The 27,780-nt window shown below is 32.9% G+C and overlaps 1 protein-coding gene across 2 annotated transcripts in view; it reads left to right on the forward strand.

The window, feature by feature from the left end:
- Positions 1-27,780, forward strand: part of PDGFC (platelet derived growth factor C) — a 175,980-nt gene that overhangs the window by 78,924 nt on the left and 69,276 nt on the right. For both annotated transcript variants that reach the window (XM_074338398.1, XM_019733263.2), the window contains exon 3: positions 12,876-13,071. In XM_074338398.1, the coding sequence (XP_074194499.1) occupies positions 12,876-13,071 (196 nt within the window). The remainder of the gene's footprint in view (positions 1-12,875; positions 13,072-27,780) is intronic.

The raw sequence follows: 27,780 nt of genomic DNA on the forward strand, positions 1-27,780 counted from the left end.
CATTATTATATTCTTCTTTCCAGATCATCCTACTGGCATGCTCTTTACCATAATGGTGCTGCTGTATTATTCCACAGTCCATAATACTTACAATCAGTTCTAAACATTGCTTTTATACCTCTCATCTAAAAAAAAACCAAATACATAAATAAAGCATAAGGCTAACTAAAATGAGTTTGCAAGCTCCACACAGATGGTGGCCCCGGCTGGGAATCAATATTTTTTCTCATCATTATAATGAAATGATGAACAAAATGACATTATTTGAGAACCTGCTGTCCTTGACTTCTGATTTTTCAAAGATAATGGTGAAGGAATCTCAAATGTGAATTTAATATAACTCAATTCCATAGAAACCTATTTGATGATATGGCAATAGGTTGTTGGTGTCTTTGCATGTAATCTGAGGAATTTTGGTCAATTATTCTTAAGCCAGTGTTCTTCAGACAGCAACAGTAGTCCAGGAATGAACCCAAATGTCACCCTTTTTATCTACTAAATTTTCTTTGTAAATATGTTTGTAGGTGAAAAGTGAGCTTTATTCCTAGGCAGTTTACCCAGTCAAAAAGTATTTATTGAATGTCTATTATGTGTAAGGTACCATGTTATGCTTTGGGGGATACAGTAATAAAAAGCAAACAATGAAAAGAAAACAAAAACCTACACAGAATGCATGATCTTTTTGTGTTTGCTAATTAAATTACACACGTACTCAAGTAAGCAAATGAACATATATGTGAGAGCTGCATTCATGGTGAAAGATAAGTAATTTTTACTTTTAGTATTTTTCTACATTTGTTAACCCTAATGATTGACTGCATTTTTGCAATGATCTCTCATCTTCTCTAAATTACAATGAAATTTGTCATTTTTTAAGGAGTACCAAATTCTGGAAGAATGTTTATAACTAGAGGTAGAATTAATGTCAACCCTATTGTTCCAAGCAGTGAAATGGAGCCAGAATCCAGCAAATGAGTAGTAATTGGTAAAAATGTCTGCTGCTCCATTGAGAGTGTTAGAAACATCTCGCAAATAGTCCATTAAAAAGCAGTTAAACAGAGCAAGTTATTAGGATTGTTGTTTTTATAGTACTTACAAAACTAACAAACCTGCTGTTGTTTTAACCTACTTAAAATAAAATACTTTAAATGTAATAGATATTACCGAGTTTACAAAAACAAAGTACTACTTTGTGGGCTAAGTTGAATAAGGATGTAAGCAGGACAATATACACTTAAGAATTAATCACACATCTGTCCAGGTTGAAAATTTTCCTGGAGTCATGCGATATAGCATAAAGATAATAGGATTTAGATTCAAAAGATCTGGCTTGAAGGTTAATGTTGTCATTTGTCATTAGGGTAACCATATGTTCAAATTTTCTGGGGACCATCATGGTTTATATCTGTGGTCCTGACACAATAATACCACCCTCTTTCATTTTTAAAAGTGTATTGATTTGGACAAGACATTTTATGGTCAACTTACTTACTATGACAACCAACTGACAATAATAAAGTTTGCATAATACACTGGTTTTCAAGATTGTTGTGATAGCCAGAAAAAAACTTATGTATAAGAAAGTGTTCTGTAACCTGAAAATCATTACAAGAACTATAATGCAGTAAATAAATATTCATTTGGGCAGAGTGATTAAGGTGACTGAATAAAGGAGAGTGGTTTATTTTAATCAGTAATTCTTGAACAAATTGGTATTACTCTGGTTTGAGTAGTTGTGTGCCCTCTTTTCCTGAAGTGTGTTCTGTTGAAATCAAGTCATCGAGTATGACTACCAGGAATATTGAAACCTTGACTTTACTTGTAAGAAGGATAAGTGATAGGTTCCATTTAATTAAAATTTCAATGGGTTTCCTAAATTGAGTGAGGAAAATGGAACCAATTATTTCATAATCCATCAACATTCAATTCAGTTTGGAATGTTCTTAGTGTTTGCTTCTTATCATTTCAAGAGGTACTTACATGTCCTTGTAGTAGCTTTGAAAAATAATGATTTTTATTAGTTTCATAAGCCATTATTAGTGATCACAAATTTTAATGTTCAGCCCTATGAATTTGATATTAAGTGCTTAATTTCTCAAAGAAAAAAAAATTCATGTAGTGCTGTTCCTGAACCCCATTTTATTTCAGATGATTTATTTAATCTGTGTAGAATGGCTACTCGTTAGCCTTTTGAATTTTTTCCCCTGAGAAGCTGTTAGAGGACTTGTGTTAATTTGAAATAAAATAAGACCAATTAGTTTTTACCAATAGCAAATGAATTTCCAACAACTTCAAGGTCCCTTTATCAGTAGGAAGAAGAAACGAATTCTCCCTAAATTTGAGAAGCCATTAACTGAACAACCAGGAGGACAACCAAAACTTGGCAAGCAAGCATCAGCTCACCATATGGAACTTTAAAAAATATAGTTTCTGTGACAAGATGTTTGGGGATAATAATTACTACTTCACAGGGTTTTTAAAAACATTAAATAGATAATGTATATGAAAGCATCTGGCCAGTTACCTGCAATTCTGAGTACATACTCAATAGATATTTGTTGAGATCTAGGAAGAATGAAGAGTCAAGGGAATATATCCTACAGAATAATGCTCTTTCTTTTATTTTTTTCTATGCCAGCCAAGACCCTCTCCCTTAAAGATTGGTATTAATGACCATGATTAAAAGTTTATTTGACTCAGATAATCATTTTTACAAGCTTTATGTGTCTTTTCAATCATTCAAAAAATTTTATTTTTACTTCCAAAATCTGAAATTGAAGATTCTGAACCACCTAGATTAGGATTTGAGGTCATCAAAAGACTCAATTTTACTATCTCCATCTACTGGCAGGGAGGAACTATACCCAAGCATGTGGACTGGCATAGAAAAGAGGAGAAAGAACATTTAAAAGGTAAGCAAAACATATATTTTTATTTACTCTGAATTTTTCAAGTTTTCTTATCATACACTCTAATGTACTCTCAGATAATTAAGGTTGATATAATGAACCATATTAAGGAAGAGAAATTTGTTCAGGTGGTACGATATTTTTATCTGATTCTTCAACATGAACAAGTACAGATTTGAATGCCCTGCTTTCATAATGGGAGTCTTTTCTATTCTTGTACTTCTAAATTTCTATCTGGTCATTCCAATACTCCAGTGCTGTTTTCATATTCTTAATAATCTTCAAACTGCTGTGTGCTTACTGAAATATCTCTGCTCTCATTTCTGTATTTTCTGATACATTAAAGATAACTTCCCGTGGCATGTTATTTTGATTATTAATGGTGTAGAGAGAGTAGAAGTATGTTTCTCAAAGTACAATTGATTACTCTGGTGTTTCTTATCCTTTTTGTCCATCCTTCATTTGTAAGTATTTTCCTTTGGCATAAAATACTGAATAAAAGTTTCTTGTTAAGTAATGAGTAATGTCTTAATGCATATTTATATCAGGTTTTGTTTGTCTGTTTCTTTGGTACTTTGCCTCCTCATCAGAACTCTTTTGTTTTGGTTGACTTTTAACAAGAATACAACATGGCAAGCAAATTTTGAAGTATGCAACATATCAAATAAATATGTTGATGTTTGTGTGGTTGTACAGAAATAGATCTCTGTAAATTTAAATCATGTAGTTTAAATGATTAATATAGTTATTCTTAAGGCTTACGCTATGCAAATCTGTTTTTTTAAAGTCCTACATCTACTTGAGAATAAGACTAGTAGCCATTTCTCAAGATAATTACTATTGTAACACTTGCTGCAATTAAGTTTAATTTCTAAACTTAATTTGTACTTTTTTTCCTGTTAGTTTTGTCTTGCTCTTCCTCATCCCTTGGACATTTATTTCCATATCTTTCTTCCATTTTTTTGGACAAAATTCTCTTTCAGAAAAGAAATGGATGAATTTATAGGGAACACGGGTGGAGAGGTTTCAACATCAAAATTGGATTTCATGAGCAAGAATTTTCAAGGAAATGCTCTGTTCAAACAGGTCTGTTCACTTGCTGGGAGGTGTGAATGCAGCTGGTCCATTTATTTGCTGGCTGGGGGATTACACTCATGCAAACAGTGCGGATATCATAAAGAAGAATTCTCAAATCTTCTTGTGACTTCTGATAATGTCCAATCTGACAGACATAGCCTCAAAGTCTTCACTGAGATCAGATCATAGGGCAGTAGGTGTTTTTGAATAACGTTGAAGGAACTAGTGATAATGAGGTGTTTAGAGAGTAATGTCTTCTCACAAATGAAACTTCTGGTGGACTTTTGTAAAGTCCAGTTTAGTCCCTGTTTTGAGTAAAAGTATGTATCTTCTTGAATATCTCCCATCCTTCTCTTTTTAGATCTCTTGCCTCTGGATCTTTGGTTTGATTTTTAAACTATTGTTTGAAAGCTAGCTATTGCTGAAAAATTTTCTAATGGATATATTCAAGCCAATTCTCGAATAAAGTATAATTAAAGTATACTTAACATTTTCCTGTTTATGCTCATTCACTCTTTTATAATAGACAAGCCAGATGATAAAATAATGTAATCTCAGATGAAATAGCTTGGCATAATTAGGTAGTCTCATGATCGTTACTAAAAATGTCTTTGCTTTGAGAAATAAAATTTAAGCAACCTATTTTCCCACCAAAAGTGTGTTTTATTAGTACTTTATGGCTTTCATTTCTTTTAAAAGCCTCATATTTATATTTTATTCATATTTTTACATCACTTTAAGATTGACAAGAGTTATTGAGGGCAGAGTGTGGGGTGGGGAGGTGATGTTTTCCAACAGGCCAGAATGATTAGAACATTTATGAGCATACTTAATAGTTAATCAAGCCTACGAGGGGCAATCATATCCCAGTATAATTGCTCTTCATTTATTCCTGTTCTCATTTTGTGCAGTTACTACTGAAACCAAAGATGTTGCTATAAATATAACTTAAATATCTCAGATATTGCTTCCGGAAATGCAAATAATTTATCACTTACTTATAGCATTTAATAATAACATTAAAACATAAAATAGAAGGACATGCTTTGTATAGAAGTGACCAAATTTATTATTTTCCTTATCTTAGGATACTATTCATAAGGAATTCATAGGCTCATTGCGTATAAATTGTATACATTCTCAGAACATAAAATGCTAAATAGAAGTAGAAAGTAGTAAAGTCTCATTTTTCAGCTGTTATGATTGATGAATATGTTAAAACTGAAACAAATATATTCCTGATTTATTGTTTCTTAGGAATTATTTATTTTGCCTAATTGAGTGCTTACCTTAAAATAAAAATTTAAATGTATTTTAAATATTCACTAAATGCAATGGTGTTATTCGTTCTTTTCTCTGAAAGAGTAAGTCTGTATTGATTACCTTTTCAGTATTATTTTCCCTGATGAATTTTAAACATCTTCCCATCAAAATGTCAATATGGTATCTAGACATCGTGTGCACACAAAGAAGTAGGCAGCTACTTTCCATATTTGAAATTGCTGATAAATTCCAACATGAATGCTGTAAGTTAAATGTCCAGTGCAGGTAGAAAATTGACAGTTGTTGAATCTCTAAAACAGATGTGGTTCTTTTCTGAACATATTATCTCTTAACTAAGTTTATTTGTTTTTTTAAAGGTTATGTAATATGATTTGTACTTAATCATGTTAGCCAATTTTTGTCATATTTCATACAAATGTATTTTGCTACTTAAATACTTCAGAACTTCTAATATTTTATGTAAACTTTCTACAATGAATAATGGTTTTAATTGGACAAGATTAAATACTGAAAAAAATGAAATCAGTAGTGAATCTTTAAAATGAATGTTTCTTTTGTAATATGAATTAATCCTAGTTTGTCTCCATTCTGCATTCTTGTTTTGGCCTCTCTGTGGTACCTAAAGTAATGCACAACTTAACACAGAATGAAAAATAATAGCATTGCCCAAACATGTTTTACTATAGTGGTATGTGTGATTGTGTGTGTATACAATTATATTCATTACTAATTGGTTGTGAGATAAAGGCTTTAAGAAGATTCTGTGTTTATGTACTTGTCTATTTATCCTGCAGCATAACAGGTAAGAAGATTATTGCCGGTTTGTCTTCCATAATTGAGCCTTCATTTAAAAATGTTATATCCCAATGTATAAAACCAAAATGGGTTATTTTTACCATTACCTTAAGGCTAAAATACCATGCTGTCAAATCTTTACCATTTCTATATCTCATACCTCAATACCAGCACAATTTTATAGATTTTATTTGCTGTATCCTTTATGATGCCAATTCAGATATTTTAGGGCATGAAAAGGGAATGTTAATAATAATTACACCAGAATAACAGGTAAAAATCAAGACCACCCCTGGCAAACCCAAACATGTTCACTATATAATGATTTGGATGGTATGCATAAAAATTATTAACTCTAGTTGGCTTAAATAGTAAAAATGATCTATTTAGTCATGTACCTGAGAAGCCCAGAGATGGGATGAATTTATTGTGTGGTTTGAACTGAGATCCAGCTCCTTTTTTCTGTATTACTATATACCTGCCTAATTCTGTGCACTGAGTTTTTCATCAGATTGGATTCTATTATGATGGCTTAATAGTTACAGAAGTTCTGTACCTTATTTTTGCACCCCAAAAGGTCTAATCCCGTTCTACTGGGGGAAAAAAAAGCCATTGCATTCACTCTGATTGGCTCATTAGAGCCATCCATGCAGTGAGGGAAATGGACTTACATTGACTTTCCAGGCATGCTTCTGGGTAGGGTCAGTCCTGCTTTATTTATTCAGTGGCTGCTTCACAGTGGTGATGGGGGATGCTGGGAAGATGCTCACTATATTAACTCTCTTTCATTGCATATGGAAGATTTGCTATTAACTTCCTGAACACAGCCCCCCTTTAATAGTACCATTGTTCATAGTTAAACAGGAGCTAGTGGCTAAATTCTTATATTTCTCATTAGATACAAAATGAATAAATAAATAAACAAACAAACAAACAACCCCCCCCATTTTTAAAGATAAGGAAATGGCAACATTTCTACAAAGTTGTCCCTTTCCTCCTTCTTTAATCAACCCATAGAAGGGAATCAACAATTTGAAATCACCGCCTAAAAAACACTGCTTTTTGCTTACTCTATTTGAACTTCGTGAAATTGAAATTGTTATACATATGACTCATTTTGTATTATTTTACACAGCAATCTTCTATTTACTGTCATAACAAAACCTTGATACCTGAAAATAACTTTCCTCCCTCATTGGAGAATATTCTAAATATGGACACAGTTTCTCCTTTATATACATATTGATTTATAATTATCAAAGTGGCTAATTTATGCAATTATCATTACATTGAACTTTAAAGTAGCCTGTGATTATCTCTAGTTTGTAAAAAATAAATTGTGATATCAAGTGTCTTGCCTAAAATTACAAATTTTATCATCAATTGATTTATATATCAGAGTTAAGATAAAATAATAAATGTTATTGTGGCATTCTTAGAATGTGGCAAGATTATAGAATGTGTTTTATTTTTTTTAAATAAGTGAGTGTATTAAGAAAATGACAAATCTCAATAATGAATACTCTAATATCTATCACCTTCAGCTGAAATATATATGTAGATTATAATAGATAAATTTTGAGTAATATATGAAATACAAATTAAAGGGACTTTAATTGGGGAGGTGAATAAATTGTAAAATCATTTTATCCTTGTATGCACAGTCTCTAGGAACTTAGGAATTAAGGGTGAAATTTTAAATAAACATAAAATTGTTTTCAGCCATGTTCTGGGCTATTAAGTTTCTTTATAATATCAATATGTATGAGGTAGCGCCATGTGCTGGGCACAAAGCTAGATACTGGTATGACTTTTAATAAAACGTAGTTTTGCCTTCTGGGAATTCGTAATTTGGTAGAAAAGTAAGAAAGATCAGCCCATACATATGTTTGAAACATGCAGTCTTAAAGGAATGGGCACAGGAATAAAAAATGGCATTCTAAAAGAGGGAACAGTCAAAGTGGGTTTTGATAGTGGAATGTTAGTTTCCTAATATACCTAGTCTAGTAATGATACTAAATTACAGTCCTAGAAGTTGTCACATTAAGAGGAAAAGGTTTTGTTTTGTTTCTGATGACCCAAGCACCTGGAACAGTACATGAAACATAATAGGTTCTCAATATATGATTTTTGACTATTTGTTCCCTTGAGGAATAAAATGATTATCTTCTGAGATAAAATCAAGAACCTCAAATGAACATGTCTGAATTATACTGTTTTATGGTTTACTTAATAACAATCTCCTATTTTATTTTTCCTTAGTAAATATTTATTCTTGTAATTTGTAAACAGTTTGAGGTAAAGACTTTAATCTTACGATTGTCTTTGTTTTATTCTGCTATTGTTTTAAAGGTAGGTATGGGAAATGGTAGATTGAGCTGACGATAAAACAAAAATGAGTCTGAGTTTCCTTTTAGTGTATTAGACTGTTGTATTAAATATGAAAATGCACTTCTATATCATTTGGAATTTATGTAGAGATATTTGTTTACTATGTGGAACTCAAGTATATCTTCTTGCTATAGCATCTAAGTGGATCACGGTGAGATGACACTGGCTTTTCTAGGGAAAAAGGTGTCAGTCATGGAGCCAAATTAGCCATATATCTATATATATTCAAAACCTGAAGCTGAAGCTAAATAATAATGAACGTTAACTGTAATATATAAATATGTATATATATATAACTGTTATATATACATAACTGTATATAACTGTATATATATGTATACAAATATATATATATATATAGTCACAGGATGTGGAGTACAGCATAAGGAATGGAGTCAGTGGAATTGTAACAGCTATATACGATGTCAGAGGGGTAGTAGACTGGGGGAGGGGGGTTACCACTTTGTGAGGGGTGTAAATGTCTAACTATTACATTGGTTTATACACCTGAAACTAACAAAAATATATACCATGTTTCCCCGAAAATAAGACCCGGTCTTGTATTAATTTTTGCTCCAAAAGACGCATCAGGGCTTATGTTCAGAGGATGTCATCCTGAACAGTCATGCTAGGGCTTATTTTCCAGTTAGGTCTTATTTTGGGGAAAACACGGTATATATATATATATATATATATATATATATATATATATATATATATGTATATATACACACACACACACACACACTGATAACCAAAGATGAAAAAAAGGTGTTTGTTTTTTTAAGTATATACATTTTGCCCATGAGGTTTTATATATATACATATACATATACATATATATATATATGTATATTTATATATGTCATATGATTTTTACTATTGTTAAAAGTGAAATCTGTTAATTGAGAGTCAATGAAAGCAAAAATAGTGAAAACAAAAATAGCTATTATAAACAAACTAGCAAGATTAGGAAAAAAGATTAGGCTTAAAGAAGGTTTATCACATGGGGAAAAAAAGCAGCAGAGCAAAGCACAGATAAGACCAGTGAAAATGTATATTTATCAAGTAAGGATTTGAAAATGGATACTACTGCCTATTTCAGAAATACCTTTTGTTATACACAATGTGAAGGTTAATATATATTTGGAGGTAAACATATCAAATAATCTTATAGGATTTATGTGAAGTCTACCGTCTTATGGGTGATGCCGTGTCACCACAGCCTTGCCTATGTGAAACAGAAACCAGTATTTTTCACAACTCTAAAACTAAACCAAGATTGGAGACTCATTTCTTTTTACCTAATTGTTAATCTTAAAGTCCTTTCCTGTTCCAGTCAACTGAAAACGTCAGCATAAGGGAAGGAAATGGATGATTTATCTTTCTTTATGTTATATATTATCCAGAAACCTCTTTTTCAGTGTTATCTTTATTAATAATACAACATTTTCAATTGTTATGTTTTTTATTGCTTTTTATGAATCCTCTTATTCCTATCCTCTTTTATCTATAATAAATATAGCTTCAAAGGGACTAACAGTATGTAATGGATGGCAAACATTAGGAAATTATTTTGATTTCAGTGCTAAACTTACTGAATATATGCAATTATACAATGACTCTTATAAGTCAAATGTATGTATACATATATAGTCAACAATTATATTGAATTTACATTATTAATATCTCTTCTTTCCCTTTTCTATTTTTGTTTCATTTTAATTTTCAATACTTGTAACATAAAAGAGGTTGTGCAGGATAATATGAAATGGTGTCCATTTATAATTTTATCAATTTAGTGTGTATACACATTTTCATTTCTCATGCTAAACTCATCTATGATGAGCAAGATTTATTCTTGCTTAGGGTACATTGAAAGGAATATGTAAGTATTTTAGTGATTTGACTACAAACACGTGTTTTATTTCATTGGTACTTTCTTGCTGTGTACTGTCCATGTCCATTGGATATAGGAAAAGCACACGTTCAATAAAATAGTCACAAAATATATACTAGTCTCATCCCTAAAATACCAGTAAAGTTATATATTTGGAAAGATGATTTTTTTAAACAACAGAGTTATAAATGCAGAGTCTTAATTTGGTAGAATTTAATGTTCGTTGCTTTTTTTTTCCCTTTTTGATTATAGGCCTACTTGTTTGAGATTTACATAAAATTTTGACAGTCATTTCCGAATCATATGTTTTTGGTGGCAAACTTCACTTCATTTTGAGATGAATTTTTGGGCACAGCCTAGATTTTCAGGCTATAAATTATGTTTAGTTAGAGTTTAATGCAATTGTGAATTATAAAGGGAAAACAAAGATGTAGGTAATTTAAATATATGTATTTTATCCACGAGTTTTTTTGACTGAAGATATAAAAATAGAATTCAGATCTTTTAATAGCCATGTGGCTTTCTAGATTGTTCATGAAAAAGTAAACATCGCTATATTTGTAAAAAGAACCGAGGATATAAGGCATTTGTTTTGAGACAAAAAAGGGACACATATTACATTTTGATAAATCTGATTTAAAAAGTTAATTCATAAATAATATTAGTTGTAAAGTGTGAAGGACTCTTGATATAAACTACTGCTATAAACACCTCCTGAAATAATTAGATTATTGGAAAAAATTTAGAGAGTGAGGTAATACCTCATTTTTAAGAGGTCTCTTTGAAAACAGAGAATGTATCAATTTAATTTTAGTGGTAAATTATCATCAGTTTCTTAATAAAATCTGTCAGTGTACAGGAGTGTTCGTCTATCTTGATAGTTCTTCCTGTCTTCTTAGGAGATACACTGATACGAAGTTATTTGCATGCAAGTTATCGATCAATTCATATATGTTAAAATAGTCGACAGCAGTGTCAAATGTTATCATCCAGTAAGACGGAAGATGTTTCTGTGTACGTTACTTACTGCTGGGGACAAGTTTAGTCACCGAGAAGAATGACGGCATTAAATTATTTATTTAATTATAAACTCCATTTGTTTTCCCTCAAAACATATTTTACTAATATGGTATTCCCCATAATGTGAGCTGTGTCTTTTCAAAGAAAATTATATTTTTCTTTACGTTGTCTTCCTAATTATAATTTATGCAATATAAAATAATACTTACCAGACTGATTATTGAAACTGACAAATCTAAGAGAATAAAAAAGTTACTTTAAGAATCATAAATACAAGTAAAAATTTTTTGGGGTATTTTCATAATGAAACAGATTATATTTTTAACTTTAATAATATTCTAACTAATATGTAACCCTTGCCATTGTCTTTTAAATTCACAAATTTTCTTATAGCAATATTGTTAAATTGAATTTTATCAAGGTGAAATAATGTATTTTGCCTAACATAAATACTAAATGAAAAGTTGCTGTAGTTACTTCAATTGCTGTTGAACAATGGGGCAAAAAGAAATACTTACAATCCAAATAGTGTTGTGTATAGTAGAAGATGCATTAGGTTGGTGAAAAAGTAATTGCGGTTTAAAAGGGTAAAAATAATTGCAAAAACCACCATTAATTTTGCACCAACCTAATATTTGGTTTCTAATATTATATAAGAAATTACCACAAGCCTAGCAGTTTAAAACAAACACAACTTTATTTACTCTCAGCTCTAAGGTCCGAAAGTGGGGGACTGTGTGAGTGGGTTCTTGCTTAGAGGTTTTGCAAGGCGAAAATCAAGGTGTCAACCAGACTGGATTCCTGTCTGGGGTTGTTGAGACAAGAGTCTGCTTCCAAGCTTGTTCAGGTTCTTTCAGGTTTTTGGACTGAGGTACCATTTCTTTGCTAGCATTCAGCTTTCCACTGTCTTCAGCTTCTGGAGGCTTCCCTAATCCCTTGGAATATCACCTCCTCCATTTTCAAAGCCAGCAACAAAGAATTTCCCTCCTGTTGAATCTCTCTCATACTTTGGTTTTCTCTGAGTTTAGGAAAGGCCCAGCTTCTTTTAAGAGCTCAGCTTATTAGGCTAGTCCCAAGCAGATAATCTACTCTCTGATTAACTAACAATTATCAAAACTAATCATGATTAGAGGACTTTAATCAGTATTTGTATTTTTAAAACTAGAGTCATATCGAGTTTCTTTTTATGCTAATGACTCATTTGATAAATTCTTGGAGATTAGAGTCTTAACTTTTTGTGATTTTAGGAATCTAAAAGGGTTGTTTGGCATCTCAGTAATTAGATTAAAAAAGACTCATTGGCTATATTCTTTGAAGTATAAATATACACGGGTTTTTACTCAGTAATGTTAAAATAATATTTTTTTCCTGGATAAATTATGAAAAAAATGGTACTTGATTTATTTTGAAATGTGAATGAGAAAAAACAAAACAAAACAAAAAGCATTTATCTTGAAACATATTCTAAATATATGTTTATGTGTATGTTTTTGCTTTAGGAGTACAAGATCCCCAGCATGAGAGAATCATTACTGTGTCTACTAATGGAAGTATTCACAGCCCCAAGTTTCCTCATACTTATCCGAGAAATATGGTCTTGGTATGGAGATTAGTAGCAGTCGAGGAAAATGTATGGATACAACTTACATTTGATGAAAGATTTGGGCTTGAAGACCCAGAAGATGACATATGCAAGTAAGTGATCACACTTCAAATTCCAATGCGTATAACAACTGTTACAGTCTTTCAAGTTGCTTCATTTTGATGGTGTGATTTTTAAATGGCGACTTTTGTTCTGTTGTTTTTCTGGTGATTCAAGAGATTTACAACCTTATTTTTTAAGTTATGTTTCATTTAAAGTCTTCATTTAAATTTCGAAAGCACCTACATGTACATTTACAGTCATTCGTTTCTATCTATTTCTGAAAATAATTTGAGATAATTCATGGTAAAAAAATAACATAGAGATAGTAAAACAATTTAAAATAAGAAGTAGAGAATAAAAAGTCAAGTAAAGGAATGCAGTTGTGGCAGAAAAACTGTTACCTTGAGTGCTGAAAATTTTTACATTTGAGCCTCCTGATATGTACTAAATCAATAAAATAAACAATACGCTATTAAAAGAAAAAGCAGCATCCATGGGTACATACTATCCATAGTCTCCAGTATTCGTAAGTACACCTGTGGATACATACACACGCATAGGACTAAGAAGTTTAAATATTTCATCACAAAGAAAAATACAGTTCTGAAAGCTGAATTGGAAATTTAGGCTAACATTGTGGTTTGTCAGGTAGAAATTTATCATTATTCTCTTAGAAGCATTCATGAACTAAAGTCAGCTGGAGTATTTCACCCACGCAAAAGACCACCTACTGTATGTCATACAAATATTACTCTTTAAATCCTATGTGAATACACTTGTCAAGGTTGGGTGGTCTTATTGAAGATTTTTCACTTCAGTGGCATTTGTATATCATAAACGTATTTTACTTGAGCTTCTTTGTGGGGTTCTTTATTTTTTCTTTGATATACAAGTTAAAGGAGAATTTTTATTTTATGGTATATTAGAGATAAATATTTCTGTACAGATGAAATAAACTTTGTATGGGCTGTCATCACAATTTGTACCTTTAACACTTATATGGTTAGGTTTTTTTCACAGTTCTTTCTGCAACTATGCATTTCATCTATAATCTTATAGAACAGAAGCTGTTCTTGCTATCTATAGAGAATTAAAGTAGCAACTCTAGATCTCATTCATATTTCATATCTAAAAAAAAGCCAAAACCCATTTTTCCTAGCATTCATATAGGTAGTTTTTCACTGTGCTATGTATTGCACCACTTGTCTCCTTTTCATTTATAGGAATCCATAATCTTGTCAAAAATTGTAAAAGTTTTAAGATTTTGTCCTACTTGCAAAGTAGCAAATTAGCGCACCACTATTTATAGATGCTGATTGAAGATAGGAGATGTTTGGGTTAGAGACAAAAGACTATATCATATCAATAACACTAGCCAGAGTATTAGCACTTTCCTGTGCTTCTTCTCCTAGTTCCAATTCCCACAGGTGAGTGCCAAGAGGGTCACATGACGCCTGCATACCTAGTGGGTTGTGTTATAGGACAGAAGTATTATAGGTATGTGCAAATATGAGGGTGCATATAGGTGTGTAATGTACGTTCATAGTTAAATTACACAAAATTAAAGTATCATCTAGTATGCCTCACCTAAGTGGTTATTCAACTTCACATAATTTGATACTCAACTTAAGAAAAGTGACTCTTCCAATAGTTCTAAAATCCCTTCCCTTTGTTCTTCCCTGATTACACCTTCTTCTTGTCCCTGCAAATTTAATCGTTGTCTTAAGTTTTATTTTTCTTCACTCCATCCCCTAAGTTTCTCTATAATTTTGGCACATGTACATATTTCTCTATGTACTGTCCTATGAAAATAAATTATTTTTGCCTGTTTTGCAATATATACAAATGGTATAATACTATGTGTTTACTTTTGTGACTTGTTGTGCATTTCAAAACAAGCACAACTAAAAAGTATGTTTTTTAAAGTTAGTTCATGAAGCAGATAGCTTAAATCAGTTGTTTTCCCTGATGTATAGTATTCTATTGTATAAATAGTCAACATTTTTTGTCTGTTGTACCTTGATGAATGTTTGGCTTATTTCCAGTTCTCTTTGCCCAAAATACACGAAAACTTTTTTTGAGTCTATCTGAGAATGGTTTTACTGTCTCAAGATATTTATATTTTCAACTTTACTGGTAGAATTACATTGATTTTAAAAGTGAAAAATTTACACTTTTACCAACAATGTACAAAAATTTCTATTGTACCACATTCTCATCAACCTTTTGATTGGTCATTCTTTTGATGCTTTGGTAGTATGGTATGTGTAAAATTATACCTCAATATTAATTTTTATTTTTTCCTGATTACTAATGAGGTTGAGATATTTTCATGTTATTATCGGCTACTCATATATCCTTTTCTGTGAAATGCCTGTTCATGTCTTTTGCACAGTTTTTAGTGGAATGTTTGGCCATTTAAATTAAAATTAAAATTTTGCTTTTGAGATTTAAGTCCGTGATCCAACTGTACTTTGTTTTTGTCTATGGTGTGAGGTATCTCATAATATCCCCACATGATTTATTGAATACACACTTTGCCACAGTGATGTGCAAAACCAGCCAACTAGAAGATCAGATTTCTGTGTGTGATCTGGTCTGTTTCTGAGCTCTCTGTTCTGTTCCTTCGGTCAGCTGTGTTTATCTGTGTAGCAAAATTACACTGTCTTAATTACTGTAGCATTATAGAAGCTATGTAATAGGGAAGTCTTACCTCCTTTTCTTCTCATTTTGTAGCATCCTTGCACTTGCACTTTTTAACATATTTTTTAGGAGTAGTTTGTCAAGCTCCTTGAGAACTCCTGTTGTGATTTTTATTGCAGTAGCATTGACTGTAGAGATCATTCGGAGAGAACTGACATCCTTATACTGATGACTTTTCCTATCCTTGAGCACTTTATGTTTCTCCATTTATCAGGCTCTTCTTTAATGTCAATACAGTTTTAGAATATTCTTTATGAAAATGTTATGCATCGTTACTTAGATTTATTTTTATATTCTTTATAAATTGTTTCTAAAATCCTTTTTTCAAAATTACATTTCCAATTGTATATTGCTAGCATATAGAAATGCAATCAATTTTTAGTATTGATCTTATACTTGGTAAACTGACTAAGCTTTTTTATTTATTTTAATTCTGGGAATTACTTGGGATTTATGCAAAAAATCATATGGTTGTGAAAAAAGATTCATTTCTTCCATTCAGTTCTTTAACTCTTTTCCATCTCTTATTAAGCTATTGATTGTATTAGTAGGTAGCTCTGTCTTCTTGCTGATTTCAGAGTTTCCTTTAAAAAATTTAACTTTAAAATATGGAATAACTAGATGTACAGAATGTTCCAAAGATAGTACAGAGAATTTTCATGCACTCGTAACCCAGGTTCCACCAGTATTGCCATCTTACATAACCATGGCACATCTGCATAACCAAGAAATTAACATTTATACAATACTAAAATAAACTACAGACTTTATTCAAATGTCAGCAGTTTTTCCACTTTATGTCCTTTCTTTGTTTTAGATTACTGTCCAAGATAAGCATACTGCATTTACTCTCCTGTATCATTTTTTTTTTTTAATTAAAGTTTACTGGGGTGACACTTGTTAGCAAAGTTACATAGGTTTCAGGTGTACAATTCTGTAATACATCATCTATATATCACATTGTGTGTTCACCACCCAGAGTCAGTTCTCCTTCCATCACCATATATTTGATCCCCTTTAACCTCATCTACCACCCCCCACCCTCCTTACTCTCTGGTAACCACTAAACTATTGTCGGTGTCTATGAGTTTTGTTTCTTCATTTGTTTTTCTTGTTCTTTTCTTGTTTTCAGTTTTATATTCCACATATCGGTGAAATCATATTGTTCTCTACTTTTTTATCTGACTTATTTTGCTTAGCATTATAATCCATCAAAATCCATCCATGTTGTCACAAATGGCACTATTTCATCTTTTCTTGTGTCAGAGAGGCTGTGGAGAAAAAGGAATCCTCATACACTGTTGGTGGGAATGCAGATTGATGCAGCCACTATAGAAGGCAATGTGAAGAGGCCTCAAAAAATTAAAGATAGAATTACCATATGACCCAGCAATTCCTCTCCTGGGTATCTACCCAAAAAATCTGAAAACATTTATCCTTAAAGATATATGTGCTCCGATATTCGTTGCAGCTTTATTTACATTGGCCAAGACATGGAAACAATGAAAGTGTCCTTCGATAGATGGTTGGATAAAGAATTTGTGTTACTTATACACAGAATGGAATACTATTCTGTCCTCCTGTCTCCTTAGTCTCCTCCAACTGTGACTGTTTCTCTCTTTCCTTTTATTTCATTCCTTTGACAGTTTTGAACTGTATTGGCCAGATATTTTTGTAGAATGTCCCTCAATGTAGGCTATTCAGATGTTTCCTCACGACTGTACTGAGGTGTGTTTTGGAAAAGGATCCCAAATAGGTGATGTGGCCTTCTTCTCTTACCACATCAGAAGGTAATACTATCAACCTCACTTATCACTGATGATGTTAACCATAATAACTTAGAATTTCTCCTCTAGTAAGGTAATACTGTCCCTTTCTATGCTGTTATTTGGAGGCATGTAGTAACTAAGTTCAGCCCACATTCAGGTAGATAATGTTTAAGTTTCATCTCCTGGAGAGGGGAGTATATAAATATATCACTTGGAATTTTTTAGTAAAGAAAATTTGTGCCTTCTCTTCTCTTGCTTTTCCCCTTTCTTCCTCCCTTCCTTCCTTCTCCCCTTCTCTCTTCTACCATTTATATCAGTATAGACTCATTCATGTTTATTTTATTCCTTGTGTTATAATCCAATGTTGTCATAATTTACGTTGTTGTTGAAATTGTTCCATCTCTGGCCACTGAGAGTAAAGGGTTTGCTGTTAACAAATCTATATTGAGTATGATAATTGACGAAGATTTTTAAAAATTTATTATTTGGAGTACTTCCTTTTTTACTTTGCTGAAGGCATTTTTCCCCTTTGGGAAAATGTTTTTGATTCTTTTAATTTGTACATTTAAAAATAAGTTACAGTCCCAATGGTACTTCATACCTCAGCATGTATCACCTAAGAACAAGGACAGCTCCTATGTAATTTCAGCACTATTTTCATATACAAGAAATTTAACATTACTATGAAATGATTACCTAATATATAGCTGATTTTCCAATGTTTCCTAGGATTTCAAAATGTTATCACTTCTTTATTTTTTTCTTATTATGTTTTGATTCTGTAATAAATCACTTATTATATATTACATTTGATTATTGTAACTCCTTTCTTGGCTTCCATGACATTAGTATTTTTTTTAACAGTTCAGGCTATTTGTTCTATAAAATACCGCTGAGTATCAATTTGTCCTAATATATATTCATGATTAGGTCCTGCTTCTAAATTTTGGCCAGAATGTTCTCTAGGTGACGGGCCCTTTTGATTGCTCATAATGTCAGTTTATTGCATTATCAATGACATGAGTTTGCTTTCTCAATCCTGGTTTAGCATCCTGCCAATTTTGATAACGTGATGTTTCTATTTTCGTCCACTTGAAGATTTTTACAACATCCATTGTTTCCTTCTTTTAAACCGTAGCTCATAGAGAAGCATATTGCTCATTTTCCATATAAATGTATAAGGTTTTTAAATACATTTTAAATATAGATTTCTAAATTAATTGCATTTTTGATATAGCTAATCTGTCTGTGATTGTCTGAAATTTAAGATTCGGCTTCATTTGCTTCAGATCTTTAAATTTTCCAAATGTGCTTGAAATGAAGGTATAGTCTTCGTTTGTGGGGTACAATAGTCTGTCTATATGTGTCCATTACATCAATTTGTGTAATTGTGCTGATCACATCTGTATTGTTCTTGATTTTTTTTTTTCTTCTTGATATATCAGTTACTGAGAGAGGTTTTCCATAGAGGATAAATGGATTTATCAGTTTGACCCTACAGGTCTGTCAATTTTTGCTTTACATGTTTTTAACTTAGGCATACAAGTTCAGAGATGTGACATTTTTTGATCTTTATTAATGTTTCAGTTTTTTCTTCAAAGTATATTATGCCTAATATTAATAATGCTACATCAGGTAATTGTGGTTATTACTTGCCTGGCATTCTTTCTGTTCTTTTACTTTCAACTTTCCTGTATCCCTTTTTGTGCCTGTATGTGCACGTTAGTATATATGTCTATGTGTGTTTTGGTTGTCTTATGAAAGGATAAGTAGCATTACAAAGAAAGATTCAGAAAAAAAACAAAGCAAAACTCTATTTTCATTTAGGAACTTAATCTAGGACGTTGATTCTTGTTATGTACATTTTGGATTCAGTGTTACTGTTTATTTTGTCCATTCCATTTATACTCATTTTTCTGTGTCTTCAGTTTTCTTTCTTGCATCATTAGTTTACTTAGTCTATTTTTCTTTTCTACTAAATTAGAAAGTATAAATCAATTTCTGTTTTATTGTCTACCTTAGAAATGTATATTTAACTTAATATCTAAAACTAATTAATGTTTACCTTCTTCCCAAAATATGAAATTACCTGAGACCATTTTGACTACTGTGGAATGCTTACTCCCCAGATATCACACACTATGTTGATAAGGTAGAGCTGAGATAATTGCTTCACACAGAGATGGAGAAAACCACCTTGATAACTTCAGTAGTGTCTGGGGAGGAAACGAAAAACCAAATTTTGTTGAGAATTTAATGTTTGGTTTAAAATGGATCATTCAGTCTGGAGACTTGATTAAGAATGGGTAAGAATCAAGATTTAATAGTCTAGAATTGGTGGGAACAAGGCAAGGTTTACACGCATGGCTTCAGCAGTGTTAGATAGTGAGCTGTTGATGCTTTTAGTTGAAGGAGTTAATGTTTCTTTTGAGAAGTTCCTGTAAGGAACAGTAAAGTAATTTTCCTGAGCAATAACGAAGATAATAAAAACAGTAATGTCATCTTACTGTAAACAGTTCAGTGGATGGGGTGAGTGGTTTTGTCCTTATTGTCCAAGATGGATTGTTCTCACTATAGTTACCCCCACTGGTGATTGGTATGCAGTAGTTACTGAACGTGTTCTGTTTTTGTTTTGCTTTTTAACTTCATAAGGATGACATTATTTTTATTATTTTGTGTAATCCATACTTTTTTAGCTATACCTATGTGTCTACTTTTTGTGTTATACATTTTTTAGCACAGTACAGTCTTAAAAGTCTCTTAAGTGAAAGCCAGTTATTAGTAAATACTCAGTTCTTATTTATTTGAAAATTTCTTTATTTTTACTTTCATTCTTAGAAAGAAGATAGGCAGACTGGATATAAAATTTTAGGTTGAATGTTTATTTTTTTCTCAGTACGTTGAAGATACTATCCCACTGGCCTATGCCTGTTGAGCAGTCAGTTATCAGATTAATTGCTGACATAGCTGAATAGTTTTCCACTGGGTGGTGCATTTCACAGATGGAGACATGTGGATAGCAGGGGATGAGAGGGAAGGAACAGAGTTAGATCCAGCTCCAGGCTTCTTCTATACCACTTGTGGCCCATTAAACCCCCACTCTTGTACAGCAGGGTTCAGCAGATACCCTCAGGACTGCAGAGCATATTCACCCCAATGAAATCTTGATTTCTTATGCTTTTTCCCCCTCTTATTTCCTGGCAATGTAATTACACTAAAACCAATGCTTCATTTTATTTTATTTTTTTTTAAACCATTTATCAAGCAATTTTAGTTGTAATGTAACAAAAGGAGTTCTTCTGCTTAACTTTGTCTATCATGTGGCTAGAATGTAGACCTTTGTCAAACAAGATAAAGTTTTTTCCTGAAAAGGTCTGGTGTACTAAAATTCAAGCTTAAAATTGTTTTTTAAAAAATGGTAAAATCAACTCTTCTCCATAACAGTTTTGTGAAAATAAAATACAAATACTCCCTCCTCCCCTTAAATTCATTTTAATAATTTAAACTGCCCCATTTAAAATATTTTCTCAAGTCTGAAGCATACAAAGTATTGTCAAACTATGCAGTGAATGCTGCTGCCGAATGCCATCCAACGTAAAGGCAGGGATCTTCAATGTGGGAAGTCACGCATCGAATCTTCGTAACTGTGTGACAAATTTCCACTTGTTTGGTGCAGGCAGTCAAGTGTGAGCTATAGTTGAAAGAAGGTATATTTTAAAGTGTTCCATAAATCATGGATCATGAGCAACACATGAACATGAAATGGGCAAACGCTTTCATCCTCCATCATGACAATGTTCCATGTTACACATCGCTTCTGGTGTGGCAGTTTCTGTCAAATAAAAACATTACGGTGTGTCCTCATTCACCTTATCCATGGGATCTGGCACCATGCGACTTCTGACTCTTTCCCAAAGTCAAAATGACTATGATAGTAAACGTTTTGAATTGATTCAGGACGTCAAGGCAGCCAAGACAGAGTAACTAAAGATACTCATGAAAGAGGACTTGCAGAACTCCTTCAGGAAGTGGCAAGAACAGTGGGATAAGTGTGTTCAAAGCAAGAGGGAGTATTTTGAGGGGGATTAATGGAAGTGTGTCTTTGTTTTTTACTTGTGAATGTAAACAGTCACCATATTTTTTTGATCACACCTTGCTCATAAGAGTCTAAAACACCTGAACCACTCTTTTAGTTGTACCTTTAAAAGAAGATGGACTCAGATAAGGTGTTTCACTTTTTCCCTATAGCCCTACTACCCTTCTCAAATTCTTTTATAAAAAAAAATATAAAATGGGTTGTGTTTATGCTTTGAAGATTGATACTACAAAGAACAAAACAAGTCATATGCAAATTAGGTTTTATTGCTTTTATAGTCTGATAGGATATGCAGGCAATATAGTTGAAAGCATTAGAGTGGAACAAGTAGGGCAAAGATGAACTGTGTGTGTGTGTGTGTGTGTGTGTGTGTGTGTGTGTGTGTGTGTTATGAGGGTCTTTGATCTCTTATGGAAGAGCTTAGAAATCAGTATTTGTTTTTGTGTGTCCCTGTAAATAGGTGAATAAATGTAGAAGTTGAACACAGATGTATTTTGGGGGTTCTAGTCCTCTGCTTTGCACAGTTATATCTTACTTGTTATTTACTAATTGTGTCTTCTCCAATGCTTCTGATAGTAGTGACATATGGTGTCTTAGGAGGGCATATTTTCAGTGGAAAATTATTTTTTTTATTCTTTTTTGTTTGTGCTTCTTCTGATAAACTACTTACACACACACACAAACACATATATATACACATATATATTATATATATACACACACATATAATTATATATATAAAGATTTTACAAAAAGAATGATCATAAGAGACAGAATTTGTAAAAGGATGGATTAATCAATATGTCCAATTTAAAACTGTGCCTCTTATTTACCAAACAATTGAATTTCTCTTGGAGGAAATGCTATAATCAGTCTAATTAGGAAAAAAAAAAAAAGAATGATTTGTGAACATGCTAAATATGCTAAAAGAAATAAACAGATATTTTACTATTTAGAATTTAAGGTGATCAAAAATTATTTTTTTAATCAAAAGAATATATTTAGGACATTTTTTCTCTCTTCCTGCTATTTATAATAGAATTAATATAGCATTATTATTTGCTCAGTTATTTACCCTTACATTCAATAAGCACCCTCGAGTATGAGCACTGTGGTAAGTAATAGGGTGACCGCAGTGAATTCATCTATGTCACCACCCATGAATGGCTCATTCCATCATGCAGCTCATAGTCTGGGTAAAGAGGCAGACAAGTAAATAGACAATTAAAATAAAATACTGGCAATCCCAGGATATGGTAAATATGGAGTGCAGTTATTACTATAACTAATTATGGTTAGATAGCTTTGTTGACCATTTTCTAATTCATATCACAACTGTGTATCTTACTGATAAGTCTATAAATAATGGTTATTAATTTATTGTGGGGAATTTGGAGTGGATGAATTTACCCTGTTATGCAGACCTAAAAAAACTGAAATACTCATTGTCTGTGTTTCACTCTAGTAAATACAGCTTTCAAGGATAGTATAGATTTCTTATATCAATTTTACAATGCCAGTGTAAGCTGTGGGTGATAATATTTCATAAGGAAACAATTGTCTTATGAAAACTTTATAAAATATTCTTTCATTGCATGACTATACAACTGAAATAAAGGAAGCCAAGATTGTTTATTTAGCTGATAATGACCTTTGAGATCCATAAGTGCATCATAATTTATGAATTTATTTTCCAAGGAAAGTATTTTCATGAGTCCCTTAAAAGGACTGAGGAAAAGAAATGGCACCACTAGCTACTGTTTGGCATTAGTGATCCTAAATTTTAGCCCTGAGAGATCCTAAGGGGTCACAAGAAGCCCTTTACCTACATACTAATTCCCAGGATAAATCTGCAGAACTAAGCCTGAGAAGAAGTAGTTGGGCGTTGGACTTTAATTCAGAATTTCAGTCTTGTTCATGATGACAAGAAAAATATAGGGTAAACAACAAACATCAGTACCTTTTTAAGTTACACTGTGAGACCTTGCTGTAGACCTGATAAGGTTTGTCCAATGTTATGGATGATGGTATAGCTACTTTCTGTGGTATGCCCACCTCAACCACTGGGAAGAGGAAAGGGGGACCAGGTTGGTTTAGGGAATTTCTTATTCGCCTCCGAAACTTTTTTAAAGGCCCATCAGTGCCAAAGCACATGCACATTGGTTACCTAAACAAATCACTTCGGGAAGAACGGGGGCGTGCATTATAGTTGAGAAGGCCAATAATAGTGTCTGCTGTAGTGCTCTGTAATAACTAAGAATGAGGTAAGTAATAAAGCACAGAAAAATTGGTTATAATCCTGAGAGGAATGGGAATATAATGTGTGTTAGGACTCAAAGAATAGGTGAGACTTCAATAGCCAACTAGCATCTAATGGGTTCTCAGTATGTTAGTTCAAGCAATAAATAGGTGGATTAAAAAAGAATGAGTACTCCAGACAGAGACAGACTAGAGATGGCGTAAGTAGGAAATAATTTGCGAATGATGAGTCTCTCTGGAGCGCGTGATGCTTTGGAGGTGTGGTAATGGTGAGGCTGTGCTGGTGGTTTGGATCAAATTGTGAAGAACATTGAATACCAAACTGATGGATTTGAACTTCCTTGCTTATGCTGTCAGAAGCTAAGGGTTAAAAAAGAAAAAAGCTAAGGGTTGTGTTGCAGAACAGGGTCATATACTGGTCTATATTTTAGAAAGAGAATACTAACAGAAGCATGCAGAATAGATTGGAGGAGAGTTAGAAGGCAATTGGAATAACTGGAGAAATTTTTTATTTCTCAAACACAATACTTTACAGGTAGATATTCCCTCAGACTTACACTTTGCCTAATTCTTTACTGATTGATCCAGTAACAGAAAGCATACGGCTGTCTTACTATTGCCTCCTTCATTGTTTACAATCTATGTGTGTGTGGGTGGATGTGTAGGTGCCCACACACATATGTGCAGAGAAAATCTAGAGCTATCCCAATATATTTTTTTTTTTTTTAATTTCAAAAATACATTCTCTTTTGCACCAAGGCACAAGTTTTGGGAAGAACAAAATGACTAATTTCAACATTGCTGAAATTAGAAATATTTATACTAAAGACAATCCAAGGAATAACTTAGAAGGTTAAATGGACATTCTATTACAGAGAACAGGCCTTCCCCTTTTCTCTGAGGGTTATGCCAGGGTTACATGAGCTGTGAGAACAGCCGACAATATAGACCAATACTGCATCATGTCTAAAAATATTACAATTCTGCTACAGGTGTGTCTTAACAAAATATGTCCCTAATAGATAGTGGCATAAATTGATGTATGGTGGAATTCATACAAGGAAGTGTAACTTCAAGACCCTTTTAGTTTCAAGTGACCACAAATAGTTGGCCAGTGACTGTAACCAGCTTAAAAAGGAAATGTTTGGATTATGTTACCAAAAATTCCAGTAGTAGACTTTATCCAGGTTCTGAATGATGCCGTCAACTCTCTGCCTCTTTTTCACTGCCTTTGTAGAGTTGCTTCTCTGTGGTTGACTTCATTCTCAGTTAGTCAATCTTTACAAAATGGCCGAGAAAGACACAGAAGTGTCTAGATTTTAGCACTTGTAGTCTTTGAAGGAGACAGGAACTTTTTGTGCAAAAGTTCTCAGAAGAATTTTGATTGACCTAATTTGAACCAAGTATCCATCCCTGGACCAGTTACCATTAGGGGGTTAGGAGCATGTGTTACTGTCCTTGGCAAGATTTGGGATATGTACCCATCCCGCAGCCAAGCAATGGACTGTGATTGGTGGAGAAATGGTCCCTGAAAGCAGAACTGAAAGAGGAAGAAGTGCTAGTGTTGCAAAAATAACAATCTCCACTATTGATGATAAGAACGTAAAGGAGGTAAAGTGCAGCTTTCAAATTTACACTTACTGTTTTTTCTACCTGCACTTTTGGCCACGGAATAAAGTTCTCTTTAGAGTGAAGATTTTGCCAGTGCCCTTTTCAGCAACTCTTGAGTGTAGTAAGCTCAATGGCATAATTTATAGTTTTGTTATCCTTTGACCTCTGTAGCAATTACTTTTGTAATTTAAAAAAAAAAAAAAAGAAAACTTTCCCAAGGGGCCTTAAAATGAAGGGTGGGGATCTGACCAAGTCTGAGATCAAGGGACTCTGCCCTTGGCTAATGAGATGTTTCAGTTTTATGTTTTGAAATGTTCAAAATCAACATTCCAAGTAGAGAAAAAATGTATCCTGTAACTCCCAAAACTCATGTCTGGCTCACCCAATGTTTGTCTCTCACGAAGATTTTACCTTTTTCCTTGCATCTTATTCTCTCCTCTTCTACCCCTGGTTGTTGCTCTCGCTTCTTTTCCCACCATCCATTTTTGGTCATTGCCCAGAGGTCACTTTCCCACATTGGTTGAGAAAGAGTTTTACAGTTTGCACTCTTGAAGGATCTGGGGAATATTGTGATGCCATTCTTGTGCCCTTTCTTTCTGTTGCTTCCTTGCTCTCACTGAGGTAACAATGAGATTGCTTCTTTGGGATGTCCAATTGGCACAATGCTGAAACATGGACAAATTCTAGGACCAAAGCAATACCCATATTACTAGCTAGATAGCAAGTTGTCCCTATACTATTTTACCTAAACAGAAAAACCAAGCAAGAGCAATAGAGCACTAATCACTAATCATAAAGGACTTATAAATATGCAAAATTTAAATATACTCATAATTCTGCATTGGTGTTTCTTTTCTCAGTTTCTTCAATGTTTATGCAGTTATATCTCCAACATTAAGTTAATAACATTTTGCTATATGAGCTTTCAAGTAATATACTTTCTTCAATTCACCAGGCACCGACTCTTGGAGAACTAGACTGTGTTCAGATCCCAGCTCTTTTCAAGGAACAGCCTACCTTCTAAAGAAGTTGATCTTTAAATAGGCTACTGCCTGTGGCATTTGTAGTACAGGCAGATGCTGACTTAGTGTTTATTTCTAAGCAATTGGTGAAATTGTTTCTAATTTTTATTTGATTCCCCCGCTAAGGTTTTTGCCAGAGTGACTCAGAATAATCTAAATTTTACAAAAGTATTATTGTTTTGCTATGTGATTAACAAAGGTTAAATTAACATATATAACAAAACCCTTTCAAGTTAAGCTTAGAAGATTTCATTGCCTCTGATTCACGTGTGACAGTACCAAATGGAAGTTAAGCACCACTTTGCCTACTTCCTTGGCAGTGTGGGTCCTACTTACACATCCATTTTTGACAGAAGGAATTATAGGAATAATATATCCTATACTTGTTTACTGATGGTAAAGTATCATAAGTGTGAGTCCCAGTAGATTGATTCTGTGAAAGCAGAACCAACTATTATCATTCACAGAAACTTATAGGAAAAAACAAAGAAAAAAGGATTTTCTGTTGGCATATAGATAATCTTAAAGAAACAAGGAGAAAGTTATTTCATTGGATTGAAATATTTAAAGAAAGATGCTATAAAAGTACCTCACTTAATATTTCATTAAGTCAAACCAAGAGAATCTCATCTTAATTTATTACAGTGCTCTAATGGGTTTATAGTAGCTATGATTCACCTAAAGATGAGTTGAAACTGAGTGTCGGTTATGATGGATGCTTGCACAAGGCTTAAGAACAATTGGTAAGACCTCTGTGTTCACAGATTTCCACTCAAAGGTGGCCAGTGAGGAAAGAGGAGGTCAAAGGTCTCTGCCCCCATGGAGTAACCTTTGCCTTTGTGACACCAATTCAGAGCACTAGGATAGTAGGTGATCTAGATGCTTCTCTTTATGTAGATATAGAGAACTATGTTCTTATCCAAAATAAGGTAAACCTTCTTAATTTCTATCAATGGGGATGTTAGGTTAGTGGTACACAGAGCTGTATGTCTCTATTCTGTTACTAACATCCCAGAGGAGACCATGAGGAGAGGAGATTTTTCCTCCTGCATCAAGGTAATATTGTGAATGCATTTTTCAGTACACACATTACTGCGGCTACAGGAATCCTCCACTTTTGGAAGGTTTGTGTTAAGCCACTTCACTTTTACGAAGAGACCTACATTAGTACCTGGTTTTGCTAACTAAAAGAAATCTGAAGGATTTTTGCGTTTTCAAAAAAAAGTGAAATGCAAAAATCGCATTCAGTGTCTGTGTTGCAACTAGTGTTATAAAGGCAGCATGCACCCTGAGCATCAA

This window comes from Rhinolophus sinicus, linkage group LG07 (genome assembly GCF_036562045.2).
Source record: "Rhinolophus sinicus isolate RSC01 linkage group LG07, ASM3656204v1, whole genome shotgun sequence".
Taxonomy (NCBI): domain Eukaryota; kingdom Metazoa; phylum Chordata; class Mammalia; order Chiroptera; family Rhinolophidae; genus Rhinolophus; species Rhinolophus sinicus.